General features: G+C 30.2%; 2 protein-coding genes across 2 annotated transcripts; both read left to right on the forward strand.

The window, feature by feature from the left end:
- The first annotated feature begins 1,496 nt into the window (after positions 1-1,496).
- Positions 1,497-5,048, forward strand: LOC128194751 (uncharacterized). The gene is made up of 3 exons (XM_052870778.1): positions 1,497-3,730; positions 3,813-4,020; positions 4,401-5,048. The coding sequence occupies exons 1-3, from the start codon at positions 1,497-1,499 to the stop codon at positions 5,046-5,048; spliced, it is 3,090 nt and encodes a 1,029-aa protein (XP_052726738.1).
- A 1,304-nt stretch (positions 5,049-6,352) lies between these two features.
- LOC108332922 (uncharacterized) lies at positions 6,353-8,809 on the forward strand. The gene is made up of 7 exons (XM_017568222.1): positions 6,353-6,725; positions 6,803-7,053; positions 7,149-7,343; positions 7,434-7,526; positions 7,605-7,706; positions 7,790-8,140; positions 8,735-8,809. The coding sequence occupies exons 1-7, from the start codon at positions 6,353-6,355 to the stop codon at positions 8,807-8,809; spliced, it is 1,440 nt and encodes a 479-aa protein (XP_017423711.1).
- Positions 8,810-17,587: the final 8,778 nt, after the last annotated feature.

Here is a 17,587-nt window from a genome sequence, read left to right on the forward strand (position 1 = left end):
TACAAATGATATAGTTAAGGCCTGAAAAATGATTATGTTAAATCGAGAGATTAAAAGTGAGAATTTTTATAACTACAAGACCAAAAGAATGATTAAAAATATTTCTTTCTCCAATCTGGTGTTGGAAACTTCAAAATAAGTGGCACTCCTTTATCTTCATTTGATCTGTTTTTTTCTTGTATCTCAACATAACTTGTATCACTTCGTACTTTTGAAGCTGCAGTTTCAGTTTTGATATGTGATTAAATTGTTCAATAGATCATAGTTAGAGTGTAAGGTGTCTTAGTGGTGCCGGATTCAGCTGATTATTATTAGTCTTTTTTCTAAATATTAGAAAAAAAAATTGTGAAATAACAATAGTAACTCCTTTGTCTTCTGCTGAAATAAAATAGAAAAAAAAAATCCATTGTAGACCTTAAATACAGTCGTGCAGCTTTTCGCTTCATAGTTATAACTATGACTATTTTATTTACAAAAGCTATATTATGTATATAAAATATCAACGTGAATGGAGTCCCACACCAGAAGCACCTTCCATGAATGGAGTTTTCAAATGGTTGTTACTTGCCACTAGTAGTGGACCCTCTTGTTTTTGAAGCGTTTCTTTTGTTGGATTTTGCTATGTGATATTTGTTAATTAGTAGTACTCTGCAACATCAAAGTTGCTTTGGAGAAAAAATTCAAAATGGAAAATGATGCATTTGACAACTAAGGAATAAAGAGATGTATGATACATGGTGACTCGATGTGACAGGAAAAACAAAACATGCTAGATAAGTATTTGTATATAACAAAAATATTATGTGCCATGCTTTTTTACTATATCTATATGTATCTATTTTAATATATAATATATATATATATATATACATGTATATATATATATATATATATATATATATATATATATCTTTTTTATTTAATGCGTTTTCATTTTTGCATGTAACATGAGTGTTTGTGAATCATTGTTTCAGTATAAAATTCTTAAGGCGTATAAATAGGGTGACAAGAAAATAATTTTAGTACTGGCTGGTGTTATACCAAGGAAAACAAAACTAAAAGGAAAAAAAAATATTCGTTGGGTGTTATAAGGAGATGATGATTGAACCGGCAATGTTTTGTGAGCAAAAAAGAACAAGACACGTGGTACTATTATATTCTCAAGAAAATGATAGAGTACAGTGATTTAAAATGACCACATTCCTAGCTAGTTTTGGACCACAAATATACAGTGATTAAACTATCTTTTTCTTCCAACTCACATTTTCTTCCTTCTTTCCTCAACGATAATTTTCTTTTTTCATAATTGATGTTGCAGGTTTCTCTTTTATGTATTGCAATCTCACTGCTTCAAGGTTAGTAGAAACAAGTATTTCAATCCATTTAGAAACAAGTATTTCATTTTTTTCTAATTCATTATTTATTTGTATTTTCCATGAATATTGTATTCTTTTTCATGTGTTAGTGTATTTCATTTTGTTTAGGAATATTTTTGAATGGATAAATCTTGGATAACTAAGCCCCGAAATACAATTGAATACTCAATTGGTTTGCAAAAATTCCTAGATTTTGCTTTTGAGAATGGGGCCTCTGGAGACACAATTCGATGTCCATGCCCCAAATGTGGGTTTGTGAAATGGCAAGCTAGAGGCATAGTTGAGGAGCACTTGATTTTAAAACAATTTCCCATAAATTATGTTATTTGGAATCTTCATGGTGAGAGGCAAAGACAAGATATTTCTAGAAATGAAAATGAGTCACAAGAGACATTTCATTTTGAAAATCCAATGGAAAAAATGATGAATGAAGCATTTGGACATTATAGGCAAGAAGGTACTAATATAGGCCGATCACAACCATTGGGTGAAGATGATGTTATTAATGAAAGGCCAAGGGAGAATCATAATGAATTTAATGAGTTTCTCAATGACGGAAATCAAATATTGTGTGACAGGAGCAAGTACACAAAATTAGAGTTTGTAATCAAATTATATCATATCAAGGTTTTGTGTGGATTAAGTGACAAGGCAATGACTATGATCCTAGATTTGCTAAGAGATGCATTTAGTGAAGCAAAGTTGCCTCTTTCTTTTTATGAGGCTAAGAAAATCATCAACAAACTTGGTCTTAACTATACCAAAATAGATGCATGTCCAAATCATTGTATGTTATATTTAAGAGATGATGAAAAAGATTTGCAAACATGCAAACATTGTGGTACATCTAGATGGAACCCAAAGAAGAAAAAAAAGCAACCTGCAAAAGTTTTACGTTACTTTCCTTTGAAACCAAGATTGCAAAGATTGTTTATGTGCTATAAGACTGCAGAGCATATGAGATGGCATTCTTCAGAGAACAAGGATGGAGTTATAAGGCATCCAAGGGATGGTGAAGCATGGAAGACATTTAGTGTAATGCATCCTGAATTTGCTTTAGATCCTCGAAATGTTCGCTTAGGCCTTGCCAGTGATGGTTTTAATCCTTTTGGCACTATGAGTTCTACTTATAGTATTTGGCCAGTGTTTTTAATTCCATACAATCTTCCACCTTGGCTTTGTATGAAGCACACTTCATTGATCCTATCCATGATCATTCCAGGTAAGCAGATGCCTGGAAATAGTATTGATGTATACTTACAACCCCTTGTGGATGAGTTACGTGAGCTATGGAATGATGGGGTGGAGACCTTTGATTCTTCATTGAATGAAACTTTTAGAATGCGAGCAGCTCTTATGTGGACAATTAGTGACTTTCCTGGCCTTGGTATTTTATCTGGTTGGAACACACACACAGGTTTAGCTTGCCCTACTTGTAACTTTGATGCAGAACCTTGTCGTCTTCCTCATAGTAGGAAGTGGTGTTTTATGGGACATCGTCGCTTTTTAAGTAGAAACCATAGATTTAGATTGAATCGTGTTCGCTTTGATGGAAGCACTGAAGAACGGAATCCACCACTAAAATTATCAGGATCTGATATTTTTAGGCAAGTGGAAAATATTAATGTTACATTTGGGAGAGGAATTCATTTGGATGGTAGAGGAAAAAGATGTAGACAAGAAGTTAAACAGTGGAATAAAAGAAGCATTTTCTTTGAACTTCCATATTGGGAGTCTAATTTGTTACGTCACAATTTAGACTTCATGCACATTGAAAAGAATGTATTTGACAATTTAATCTATACTTTGTTGAATGAAAAGCCTAAATCCAAAGACAATCTTAATGCAAGGAAAGATTTGAAGGAAATGGGCATAAGACAGGATCTTTGGCCAGATGATAATGGAAGACATCACCTTGCTTTGTTTTCACTAACTCGTGATACCAAAAAGTTGTTTCTCAAAACTTTGAAAAATGTTTTAGTACCTGATGGTTACTCAAGTAACATTTCTAGATGTGTTGATGATGTTCAACATAAAATATCAGGACTAAAAAGTCACGATTGCCATATTATTATGGAGCAATTACTTCCATTGGCAATACGTAATTTGTTACCAAACCATGTCACTGCAACCTTGGTGGAGTTTTGCTCATTCTTTAAGGCCCTTTGTAGTAAAAGCTTAAATCTTGAAGACCTTGAAATGCTTCAAAATCGTATTGTGGTTACACTTTGCCACTTAGAGATGTTATTCCCACCATCATTCTTCACAGTTATGGTTCATTTAACTGTCCATTTGGTAGAGGAAGCAAAGCTCGGAGGTCCAGTTCATTATCGATATATGTATCCTATAGAGAGGTAATTGCTAACTATTTTTGGTTCAAGGTATGATATTATATGTATCCAATTTATTTAATTTAATTATTTATCATTATTATAGGGAATTAGGTCATTTAAAGACCTTTGTACGAAACAAGGCACAACCAGAAGGTTCTATAGCTGAGGGATACTTAGCTGAAGAGTCTCTTACATTTTGTTCTAGATACATTGAAGATATAGAGACAAGGTTCAATAGACAACGACGTGTTTGTGATAACCCAAATGATAATGAGTGTTTTGTTTCATCTATATTCCCATTAGGTGGGAAGGTGGTAGGAGGTTCCTCAATGTTTACTCTAACTCATATGCAAAAGCTACAAGCCCATCGATACGTGCTTTTAAATTGTGCGATAGTCACACCGTTTGTTGAGTAAGTACACTACATTAAGTGTGTGATTTGTAGTTAAACAAATTGAACTACATTATTCTTGTATTTTATGCATATAATGTAATTAATTTTTGTAGTGAATTTAGAGATCTAATAAAAAGAAGATCAAAAGGAAGGCGACCTTCAACAACTGAGATAGAAACTAGAGTGTTTAAAGAGTTTGTTGATTGGTTTCAAAGGCGGGTGGGTGATCAAATAGAACATTTTCTCTTACTTACCAAGTTTTCTTTTAATTATATCTAACATTATTTCCTTATTTAGATTATGAATCTAGAAACAATAAATTCAATGTCTACTGACTTGAAGTTTCTAGCACGAGGTCCATTGGATAATGCTAGAAGATTTACTGCTTACAACATCAATGGGTTCAAATTTCGAACATTGACTCGTGATGAGGGATTGAGAACACAAAATAGTGGTGTCTTTTTAACATCTAATACAGCTTGTGTTTCAAGTACTGCTGATAGGAACTTAAGGCAAGCAGACTTATCCTATTATGGAAAGTTGGAGGATATTGTTGAGCTTAATTATTATGGTCGATTCAAAGTTGTTCTTTTCAAGTGTAAGTGGGTAGATACTACACGAGAGAGAGGATATAAAAAGGATCAATGGAATTTTAATTGTGTTAACTTTGATAGACTTATTCATATTGGAAACCGTGAAGAACATGAACCTTATATTGAGGCATCTCAAGCACAAATGGTATATTATGTTGATGATGTGGTTAATGAAGGATGGAGTGTTGCTGTGCATGTAAAGCCAAGAGATTTGTATGAAATGGGAGAAGAGGTACAAGAAGAGTTATATGAAAACGAACCATACCAAGATCAAGAATTGGACAAATTTTATAGTAATGACAATGAATATGTTCAATTGGCTACAAATCATTTAGACGAGGATATCAATTAGTCAAATGTATGAGTTGAAAATATAATTAATAGTCATTTATTATTTTCAATTATTTTCAATGCATGTATAATTCACTCATGGTTGATTTCTTAATGTGATTATATGTACCACATGTTTGATTTCTCAATTTCAGGTTAAGAAGAAGTTACCTTTTCTGAACTGTGACTCTTTATTACCTCACTGTCTCATTTGGAAAGGTAATAAGATCCTAACTCATTCATATGTGTGATTATTATTTCAGAATTGATTTTCTTGAATCTGATTGCATGAGTTGAACTTGTAAATTTTACAAAGTTAAATTTCAGTTATTAGATCATTGACAGATATGTGTTAGTGTAGTTTAGGTATTTACATCTTTGGTTACAGAGTTTAATTCTGAATCTGCATTTGGCATTTGTGCATTATTGTGATTCTAGTTTTTGCAAGTTCAGATTGAATATGTGCAAAATCACAATTGAAACCATCAAATTTTGTTGAATTTGGAAGTAAGAAAGTCCATTTCTGCTGCTGCATGTTTCTTGACTGTTTTCACATTTGGACACCTTCCAATTGCTGATACAAACTTGTTTGAAGTGTCATATGCATATTTAAAACACTGCCATTGAATTTAGCAACTGCAGTTCCAATTTTATTGCCAATTTTATCATTTAGGTGCAGATTTAGTGTCTTTTTTTCTGCATAAATCCCAATTGCAACTGTCCTGTACTGCATCAAACAAGTGATTCACTCTGGTTATTCATCCCTTTGCAGACTACAATATTGCTACTCCAAATATCTAAAATATAGATCATGTTCTTCCCCTTACTTAAATTTGAAAAAACCTCACTTGGAGATATCAACTATTTTGGCTGGCTTTAGGTTTGCAATGAGATAAGATTTGAGCATCCGAACCTCACTTGTAAGGGAAGCTACTTGTCCAACCAAAAAGAACTTTCATAAATCCCAACTGCAGCTGTCCCACTGCATAAATCCCAACCCTTCTCCTAGGATCCTTTTAAGTGCCACCTCTTTTTTCCAGCCCAAGGTTCATAACAAATCACTTCTCTTGGCATTTCCAATCTGCTGTCCCATTAATTTGCATTAAAAATCTGTTGTATTAAGAGTTTTTGATGCTCACGGTTTGTGGTTTTGTGTGACTTGTTGTAGACTATAATAGTAAAGATGAATGTTAATGTTGTTGTTGAGATAATTTAGGTAACGAGTGAGTGCAACCTATAATGCTGAAAGGTAATTAGAATGACATATATATTAGATTTTTTCCTAATGCATTTCTTTGTTTTAATATTTGTCATAAATATGTAGCCATGCCTAAGGTCAAGCGATTCCGAAATCTACAAAAATCATCACCTCAACCTGAATCTTTGGGTACTTTACCATCAACAAATGCTGCAACAGTGACTTCTCCAGTGATTGAAGACCAATCACCATCAACAAATCCTACAGTAGTGGCTTCTCCAGTGATTGAAGACCAATCACCATCAACAAATCCTACAATGTCTGAATCCATTGAAGTACAACCACATGTTTTAATAAGTCCTTCACCAACAAATGAGACCTCATCACATGATTCATTGAACTCAACACCATCGATGCCCACAGAAAACATAGAGCAACCTACAACATCCAAAAAACATGTTGGACGTGAATCTTCATCATTTTGGATTGTCGATGCAATAGGTATATGTCATTTATTTTTCTGCATGCATAATTTTTTAAATTTTACTTATGGTTGAGTAAGTTTTTTATTGTTAAAGACCTAGAAGGAGTTATCAAGAAAATAAAGGTGAAGGTCAGAGAAGTGAGTAACTTACCTAATGGGCAACGCATCATTGTAGAATTTGATGAGGTAGGCATGGCTATAGGCGAAGGACAAGGAGTACTTGCGGGATTTTGTGGGACATTGGCAACAGATGATAATTTATTTCCCATTAATTTTGAAAGGTGGTCTGGTAAAACAGGCATGCCTAACACCTACTTTTTAGAATGCTTTAAGGAAGTGTTACAGGTATATATATCATTCATGTATTCAAATGCCGCACACTTACTTTTTACTCACTAACCATGTTTCTTTTTTTTCAAAAGCTTCGATTTTGTTTTAAGACTACTGAAGCTACTGCCCAACGATATTGCAAATTAACTTTGGGTAAGAAGTGGGCTGCACATAGACAAAGTTTATGGAATGAGTTTTATGATCCAACAAAAACAAAAGATCAGATCATATGTAATGTGCCCACCGGTATAGACAGAACTCAATGGGCTCACTTTGTTACATATCGTCTAAAACCGGAGACAATGGTACAAGTTTCATTATTGTTTAGGCTATGAATTGTTTGTGTATATTATTATTTTGATTGTTATGTCAACTTACAATGGTTTCTTTTATAGGAGATTTGTAAAAAAAATAGAGAAAATCGCAAGAAGCAAGTAATTCCTCATACTGGTGGCTCTAAGCCTATCTCAAGAAGAAGACATGAGATGGTAGTGATATTAGTATACATGAAGATTTTTAGTATTTTTCAAAATTTACTATTTATTTTAACTTATCCTTTTATTTAGCTTTTGGATAGTGGAGAGCTGCCTAGTCGTGGAATGTTATATATTGAGACTCATAAAAGAAAAGATGGCTCATTTGTAAATGATGAGGCAAAGGCTATAGCGGTTAGTTTTGCTATAATATGATATTTTTAAACATTATACTCCAATATTTAGATCTTTGACTACAACTTGTTATATGCCTATAGGAACAAATTGAAGTGGGTTTGAGTCAAAGCAGTGCAGATGAATCACAGATTTCCCCTCATGATGTTGTTGGTAGAGTGTTAGGCCCAGAGCATTCTGGGAGAGTGCGATGCATGGGTTTGGGAGCAGCTCCTACTAACTCATTCAGAAATACAAGAATGCGACTTTCAGATTTAAGCATTGGTTCATCTGGTACTACCACATCATCAACATCTTCTAATAAGTGGGAACAAAAGTACATGAATTTAGAATCCCAAGTTCAAACCACCTTGGGTGCGTTGAAAGCATATATGATAATGAAGGAAGGAAAGATTCCTGATGAATTGGCTACTTTCTTTAATCCTCAACCTCAAGTAAGTTACTAAATAAGTATAAGTATTATGCTTGATTTACTATAATTACTGTCAGCACATGCAATTGAGTTTAGGAAATAAATTTAACAGATGTTGATAAGTTGTGCTTTTCCAATATTTTATTCATTATTCAAGTTCTGAGTATGATGGTTGCAGTAAGATTTATATGCATAGTGTGAGAATTAGGTATATGTCTGTGTTGTAGTTAGCTTTATTGATTGTTGCAGTAAGATTTTTATGTAGTATATGTGTTGTAATTAGCTTTATTCATTGTTGCAGTAAGATTTATTATCTGTGTTGCAGTAAGATTTATGTGCATAGTTAACTTTATGTATAGGGTACTATAACACAAGTTTTTAAATTTTTCTTCCCACTATGATTATTGTTGTAGAGTTGTTGTTTCCGCTGTAAGAGTGTTGAGGTTCATTTCAGGTGGAAGTTTCTTTTTTGAGTGGTGGTCAGAGGCACGCATTAATTTATTTACCCTTTGATCAAAGATGTTTATTCTATTTGATTGATTTTTTATATATTATTTTCAAAATGTGAGCACATGTAATTGAGTTTATTTTATTAATATTTTTTATATTATTTCAGCAAGCTCGTGATGATACAAATGAGCCAGAGTCTCCTTTGGGAACAAGACAATCATCTGATGGAAGTAACATTTAGGAAATTTATGATATTGTTTTAGGATAAAACTATATTTAGTTTATTATGAATTGGATAACATTTCTTTCTTTGTAATTATTTCTGCACTAGGATTACATTGACTTCTAGTCTATCCTGCTGTAACATACAATTGTTTATCAATTTATTTTTCTAAATTCCTTCTTACACAAGGATTTTTGTTCTATGGTATCAATTTTTTATTCAGAGGAATTATATTTTTTTGGTATTTAATAATTTTAAAAATAAATTAAAAAAAAAAGAAAAGAAAGAAATTGGTGAAAATAGTTAGTTATTATATATTTTAATAATCATTAAAAAAAACGATATTATATATTTTAATAATCATGAAACGAAAAAACTGACAAAAATATAGGAAACTTTTGTGATCAAATAGTTGAAAATAAAGGAGGTTAAAAACCCCCACAAAATAACTGTCAGTAATAGAGGAGGTTTTTACCCTCCGCAGAAAAACCTCCGCAAATTGAACGTGATACCGGGGGTCGTAAAAAACCCCCGCAGATAGTTTGTGGCGACTCAAACTGCGGCGGTTTGAAAAACCCCCGGAATTTATTTTGCGGAGGGCAAAAACCATTAGATTTAATTGTTTCATTCTATTATGTCTTTCCTATCATTCAAATATCACTAACTATTTTATAAAAAACGTACTAAATCATCTCTTCAGACAGAGGATTATTTCCTGTATACATAAAAATAGGTATTTTTCTGGAAGACAAGTTTGCCAATGTTTTTAGATTTGATTCCAGCGGTATGGATCTACCAACATATGCTTTTAACCGTTGAGTAAAAAGGTATACGTTTCATGTTTAATTAAAGGTAAAATATTCGTGTGTGACTGAAGGAGACCAGGTGAAATGGCATGAACCTAGTTCGATTGGTGTAATAAAACTAGTATAAAACCACACCTGCGTTCTCTTCTATTTTAAATACACTATAATTTATTTTATACTTTTTAATATTCGACATTAAATTTTTTGTTTTTTAATAAAATAATTTTTAACCTCTTGTTGTATTTAAAAAGAATAAAGTGATTAAAAATGAAGAAAAAGTTATGAAAATTAAAATGAATGAATTAAGTATTGATAAAATTGATTTATATGCGTGGCGTAGGGCGTGGGTAAAGATGGTGACAGACAGAAAATGTAAGGTCATTTTTGGCATATTTAATGCGTACCATTTTGCGGTGAAATGTCCCAATGGAGAATTGGCATAAGCAGTGAAATGCTTGTTGGAGCACGTGGATGGGTCAGGTTTTGTATATGAGACCGCACTGTCACAAATCTCAGCCATAACACCAACATATAACATCTTTCATTAATTGTGATTCGATGGATACCACATACCCACAAATGTCTCTTAAATACTCTACTTCCCTCCAAATTACGCATCTCACCTTTCTTCACTCTTTAATATACACCGACGGCCTTCTAACTAATCAAAACATTACAAAAATAACTCATCAAACCTATACTATTCTTTTCATCGTTACGATCAAAGACTAAGATATCATACAAATGCATGCATAGACTACATATAAATACAAATCAAGTGGTAGTTAAAAGGAAATTAAGAATTATACATATAGATAAATATGTAAATAATTAATTACACCTAAAATAATAAATTCAATATATATTATAAGAATATTATATATTTGAATTTGAACGTTAAGTTATACGAAATTTTATGATTGAAAATGATATTAATAATTCACGTAATTTCGACTTATGTTTTATTTTTATTTTATCTTTTTTATAAATGTTTTTGAAAAAATTTATAAGTGATATCAAAATTGAATGTCCCGTCCGTCTTGAATATTATATCTGGTTTAGGTAAGTATGTCACGTGAAAATGATAAGTAATATAAGTAAAAGAAAATCATAAAATTATTTTTATATTGAGTAAATATATATAAAAAATTAATAAATTTATTATCTTAAAATTTTAAATTATAAATAATATTAATTACATGAATTAGACTTATATTTTAAAGATATTATATATTTTTCATAAATATTTATAAAAATCCATAACTAATATCTAAGTAATATGTAATTATTAATTTTATCTGTATATTTAAGTTTGTGATTATTTTTATTTTTATAATTTTTTTACTTGAGTCATATATTATTTATTAAACAAGTCAAAAATATCTTTTGTTAGATTATTATCATCCGCATTAACAAAATCAAATCTTACTTTTTATTGTAAGAATCTGAACATTAATTTTCTCGAGAAATACCTATCACTGTAACCTATATTTTTTTCCTACGTTTTCAATAATTTTACATAGTTTAAATATATTCCTTTCTTTTCATCTTTCAAAGTATTTTTTAAATACAAAATAATAACAAAGACTAACTCTTCAAAATGACTAATACTTCAAATATATAATAATTAACCATAATAATGGTACTCAATATCAAACCTTGAGTCTCTTAAACCTTCTGATAAGAATAAATTTTAATTATTTTTAAATTTCGAGTGAGAAACTTATCTTCCTAATATTTAAAAGTCAAAACATGAGACAAAACTCCTGCGACTCCTATGAGCCACACGATCCAGACAATGGTAATATCAAAATAGCATAAACCCGATTTTAGGCTACCCTTGCATTCGCTAATCACGGCTGCTCCACCCATTGAAGTGGCAAACAAATCTTCAAGAATGGATATCCATATACATATAATATATACGGATATCCAACCTTCATGAACAATATACATATAATTTCATTATTCTACACATATATTTTAAAATTATTTTTTATAACGTTATTAAAATATTTTTCTTGACAACTCATCTATCATTTATTTCTATCGCTTTATAAGATTATAATAATTCTTTTTAAGATTTTATGTAGCACAGATTACAAAAATAATAAATTCGATCGTTTATCAAAAATGATTATTTATTTGTTATGTGTACTCCATGATAACTATATTAGTTATTTTCATAATGTTTCTTGAATTTTTAAAATAATGGATAATGTAAACAAAAAATTTCCAAAAGTACCTTAAAGCACTAGTTACATTTACTTTCCTAACAGATATGTCATCGTTCCCTAGAGTAAACACGCAGCAACTTCATTGATTGGAACCTAACAATTCTTGGTATGCAGCTGACAGAAAACCTTCTTACAAGGTCAGTGGTCAACAATGGTAAATTAGTAACAGTGTTCTTCTTTAAAAATTACCTGTTCTTAATATCTTAGTTAAATAAAAGTAATTTTGTAAAGGAATATATATTAAAAAATACAAGAATAATGAAAAAAAAAAGATAAAGTTAAACCTTAATTTGAAAACATGCAGAGAGAAAGAGAAGACAGTGAAAGTGTGTGATGGATGAAGAAAGAAAGAAAGAGAATAATAAGAGACAGGGTTTGTGTGTGCTAGGAATTTAGTGTGGTCAGCTTTTGAATTTATCGGTAAATGGTGAATTATCACTGCCGTTAAGCAAAAGATCTGCTGCTACTGCAACTTCACTGTTACTGCTACTGCATGCATGGTTGGAAACCCCATAACTCTCACTCTTTTCTGCTCGCCCTATTCAAATCCTCAGGTGACGTAATCTTCTACCTCTCCCTCTGTCAACAATTATTTTTTTCTCATCATTTCGAACACATTTTCCTCTTTACTTCTTCTCCTTTTAATACTAACTAATAATTTTTTTATTTCTGATACATTTGTACTGTTAATATACTCCAATTTTGTCACCTTTCAAGTGCCTATTATCTAGTTCTTGATTTTTTAAAAACAGTGAATAATTAAGAGTGTTGTTGAAAGAAATATATTATGAATATATTAATTGTACTATTTCAATATTAACGAATGAATTTTACTAGAACAAATAAAAAAACTTTATATTAGATGGGCAATGATTGTGAAGAAATAAATCTTATAAGGGTTAAGAAGTGAATTTAAGTGTAATTTAATTTCACAAAACCGTTTATAAAATAAAATTTACATTTATTTATATATTATAAATTAATTTATTTTTAATTAATGCTTCAACCATCTCTCACGTCGAAAACTAAAGTTAGAAATGTTGTTTGTAATTCTTGTTTCGCTTAACTTTATTTTAGACAACATGAGTAAAGTGAAGAATACTTTGTCAAGAAAAAAAGTTTGAAGTGTATTTCATGTATAGCACGCAACATTATACATATATTATATACTAACTCGTTCTATATATTTTAATGAAATTTTTCTTTACAATATTTAAAAGTAATTTATTAAAGAGTTGTAATTTATATTTTTTTTTTCATTTTTACTTCCAACCGTCTATTGAATGCACTGACATCATATTTATTGCACTAAAATTAGCGTATTTATTGTATTGATGAATGGTAATAATATAAAAATATTTTTAATCACAAGTATTTGGTGGTATTAATAGATTTAATCATTTCGGAGACTTATATAGTATAGAATAGTCTTAAATAGGTTCTTATATTTTTTTTAATGTCAATTAGGTTCTTATTTATGTAAAATTGAATCAATTTTAACTTTGTCGTTAATTGGATCGGAAGACGTTAAATTTGTTGTCACGTGATATGCTGATTGTGCAATGGTTAAGCACGTGGCAGTGGAACTTCACACTCCTTTCGATTGGTGGGTGTTCGGCCACTCAGTCGGATGGTCGGTCGGCTTGGTGGGTGGTCGGCTTGGAGTTAGGTCACTCAGTCTCGTAGTCGGCCTGGTGGTGTCAAGAGACCGACCACCAAACCAAGTGGCCAAACTCCAGGCAGACCACCCACTAGGTCGACCGACCACCAGAACGAGTGACCGACCAACCACCAGATTGAGTGTCCTTATTTTTATTTAAAACTTAAAATAAAATAAATTCCACCACACTCTGTCAGGTCATTAAAAATTGCACAGTCAGCAAGCCAAGACCCTCCAATTTTAACGTTGTCCACAACAATTAACGGCAAGGACATTATTAACTCAATTTTACATAAATAGGGACCCAATTGAACACTTTCAAAATACAACGACCTAATTGACACGAATCTGCAAAAATTAGGACCTCCAAAATTATTAAACCATATTAATATTATAAAATGAGATTATATGTTTTAAAGTGTTTATAAATGGCTAAAGTGGTTAACACTATAAGAAAATAAAACATTTTATTTACCAACAAAATCGATTTTAAATGGATAAAGTCAATCAAAAACCCTTTGTAGGCACTAAATTAGATATTAAAAATAAAAGATAGTAAAAATCTTAATCGTAAAATAGCTAGTCATCGATTTCAAAATCAATTATTAAACAGCCACTAAAATTATAACCATTAATTAGTTTTTAAAACTTTATTCACCTTCAAATATTAGAAATCAATTTAACAACCAAACTTTTGATTGCTAATTTGGTAGGTAATATCTTAGGATTTTCAAATAAAAGTACTTATAAAGGTAATATCTTAAAAATTTAGCTAATATAATAATAATCTGGACATTTGGTGTAGAAACGTCTCATTTCCCAAAAAAAAAAAGAATCTTGTTATTTTTAATGTAAATGAATTTAAACCATAATTATGAAATTTTTGAATTAATACTTAGATGTTATGGATTAGAAAATTTGTTTTCTTAGTTATGAATTTAGAAAGAAAAAAAAATCACTAATACATATGCTCAGAAAATTATCCACATAGAGATGAGTTGGAAGCCGGAAAAAAAAAGGGAAACAAGACATTACTCAGTCATAGCTTGCAGAAGCGTAAGGAAAAACATAGACACAACTCAAGGCATTTGCCCCCATCCTTAAACATCACTATTCATGTGTTATAATTTTTGAGTTAAATAATTTTTTAATTTTAAAATTTTGATTTAAAATTAAAATTTGTTTAAAATTTTGATAGATTTTGGTATTTTGATACGTTCTAGTTTAAAATATCTTTAATTGAGTTAAAATAATTATATTCATTTATTTCATAATTTAGAGATTAAAATATATTAAAATTTAAGATACAAATTAATCATAATTTTATATATAAATTTAGAGACTAAATATATATTTATCTTTTTCTTTCTTATATTTAGTATGTTAATAAGATGTATTTTGGTGGAAAATTTTAAAGAAGGATATGGTCTTTTCTTTTAAATTTATAACTGAAGTTTGTATATATAAGTTGTAATAATTCAATTATCTCATTATATGTTTACTTTTTCTTACTGATTAAAAGAAAAAAAATACAAAAATATTTAAGTTATTATTTTAAAAATTATATAAAGTACTGAATAGATAAATAGACATAAATATCTTTTAGCATCAATTTATCATCGGTCAATAGAAATGCAATAAACAGTAAATATAAATTTTTATGATTCTTTTTCGTTAGTTAAATAGCATACCAACTTTTACAATGCATGCCTATTATTAAATCCAAAAACATTTTTTTCGTCCAAAAGTAAGATAAGAATGTGTTTTTGGATAGGTCTAACGCCAAAAAATGATACATGAAGGCAACCATTTTAGATAGGAATTGTTGACTAAGAGAAAAACTGGTTACCAGTAAGTCCAAAATGATAGAGCTCGTAGACTCATACTTGGATATATAAATCCGAGTTAATCCAGCTGACAGCAGCAACTGTTAAGAAAGGAAAACAGCTGAAATTGGTACCATCCAGAGAGTCTAATGAATAAAAAAATAGCAGCTAAAATTGGTAATATCAGTTGTGTAGCTAGTTTAACTAGAGCTAGACATATGACATCTTCTGTGTGTGCATACAGTGCTCAAAAAATAGTTCAACCTACTTAAAAAAAACAACTTAGGGTGAATTTGTTTTGCCAGTACTATATTTGGGATATAAAACTATATCTGGTTGAGTTGATTTGTGAATCCACGATTTACTTCCACCAATAACAAACAATACAACTTTTTTAATTCATATTTGACTCATTCCTAAACAAATAAAGAGGTGCTACTAATAAGATGATGTTAAATCAAGATTAATATATATAAGTATAACTAGTTATAATTAATGACATTACACTTTTATTACGGAACTAGTATATGAATTGATGAATCTTAACTCGAACCATTAATATGTCATTAATAGATTTTAAAAGAAATTTGTTATCTCATATATAAATAGAAATGGGAAATTTATATTTTAATTCATTTTAATAAAATTTAATTTTTTATACCTTTTTTAAGATAAGTGATTTTTTAATCATGCAATCTTTGTATATACTACTTTACATAGTTTAAGTAACATGTTGATTTTTCAAGAGATAGTTTATAGGTTCAGTGAGAAAAAAAGTTAAATGATTATCCCGTATTTGGAAGCATATCACTAACCCTTTATTCACTTGAATGGATTTGGGGGAGAGTGATTGAATGAATTTAAGAGGATTTGAAGGTAAATTTTTTGTTGTTTATTTGAGTGGATTTGGAGGTAAGTGAGAGTGGATTTCGAAGTAAATTTTTTTAATTTGTCATATCAATCAAATGCTACACTAATTTTTACAAACTTTACTTCCAAATTCACTCAAATAAACAACAAAAAATTTACCTTCAAATCCTCTCAAATTCGTTCAATCACTCCCTTCTAAATCCATTCAAGTGAATAAAGCCTAAAGGATTAGAAATGACACTCAACAAATATATTTGGTGTAGCTCAAACGTTGTGCTTAACACTCAAGTGTGGTATAAATGTATAAATGTTTCTTGAACATATGTTAGTGCATAACATGGTCTTAGGTGTTTAAGCATTGGTTTAATGCACAAAGTCTTATGATAGTAAGAGTTTTCAGAACTTGCACCATTTCTTTCCACAAGTGGATGTCATTCAAGAACTTGCTAAAACACTCGAGCGATGAAGTTGTCATTGGAGTATAAAGGTCTATGTATTTTTTTTTTCTAAGATTGTATTTGACTCATGCAAAATGGCAGTTGATGAGGTAATTCAATAAGAGTTCGTTTAAGAAAAACATGCTTAAAAGACAATGATGTTATGCTATGTAAATGTTGTTTAGTCGTGCTATCACTAAGAATTTTCTTTGTTAGTAATGAAATATTATCAACGACAATAAATCAATGCTAAACTCATATTCATCAACGAATTTCACATTTTAATTTATTGATAGATACTTTTGTCGGTATAAAGTCTGTTTGTAAAGTTCATCAGAAAGATTCATTGGTAAACTATAATTACTATTCCTGATAAATATTTTTATTGATAACTTATCATCTTAATACTAAAAACAAAAGTTGGCAGATTTAATGGAGTTTTTTTTTATATATCAAGGGGAGATGGATGATAAGAAGGGAAGAAGATAAGATAAATAGAAAAATAAGGATGTGTAAGAGGAGAAGATGACACGATGATGGTGACAATGGTTGCTAGAGTTAGACAAAGAGATGAAAGAAGAGGAAGATAAAAAATGAAAACAAATAGAAGCATGATGACGAGGATGATTTGAAGGTGACAGTGGTGACACAACTGACCCACAACAATGGAGTTAGGAAGAGGAAGAAATATATTTGACTTGTATTTATAGATTTCTCTATAAATTTCTAATTAAGGTTTATTTAATAATGGCCAAATTTTGTTTAACTTAATTTGATGATTAACTTGATTTAATTAACACTAATCGATTTCATCTAAATTCAAACAATCAATTTGGTACAATTTGATTGATATGTACCTATAGTACAAAAAAGAACGTTAACTATGATCGATATATGATATTCTTTGTCATAATTATACCATAATTTTAGGGTTATAAACAATTATATTAAGTTATTTAA

The sequence above is a fragment of the Vigna angularis genome, chromosome 11 (assembly GCF_016808095.1).
Source record: "Vigna angularis cultivar LongXiaoDou No.4 chromosome 11, ASM1680809v1, whole genome shotgun sequence".
In the NCBI taxonomy this organism is placed as follows: domain Eukaryota; kingdom Viridiplantae; phylum Streptophyta; class Magnoliopsida; order Fabales; family Fabaceae; genus Vigna; species Vigna angularis.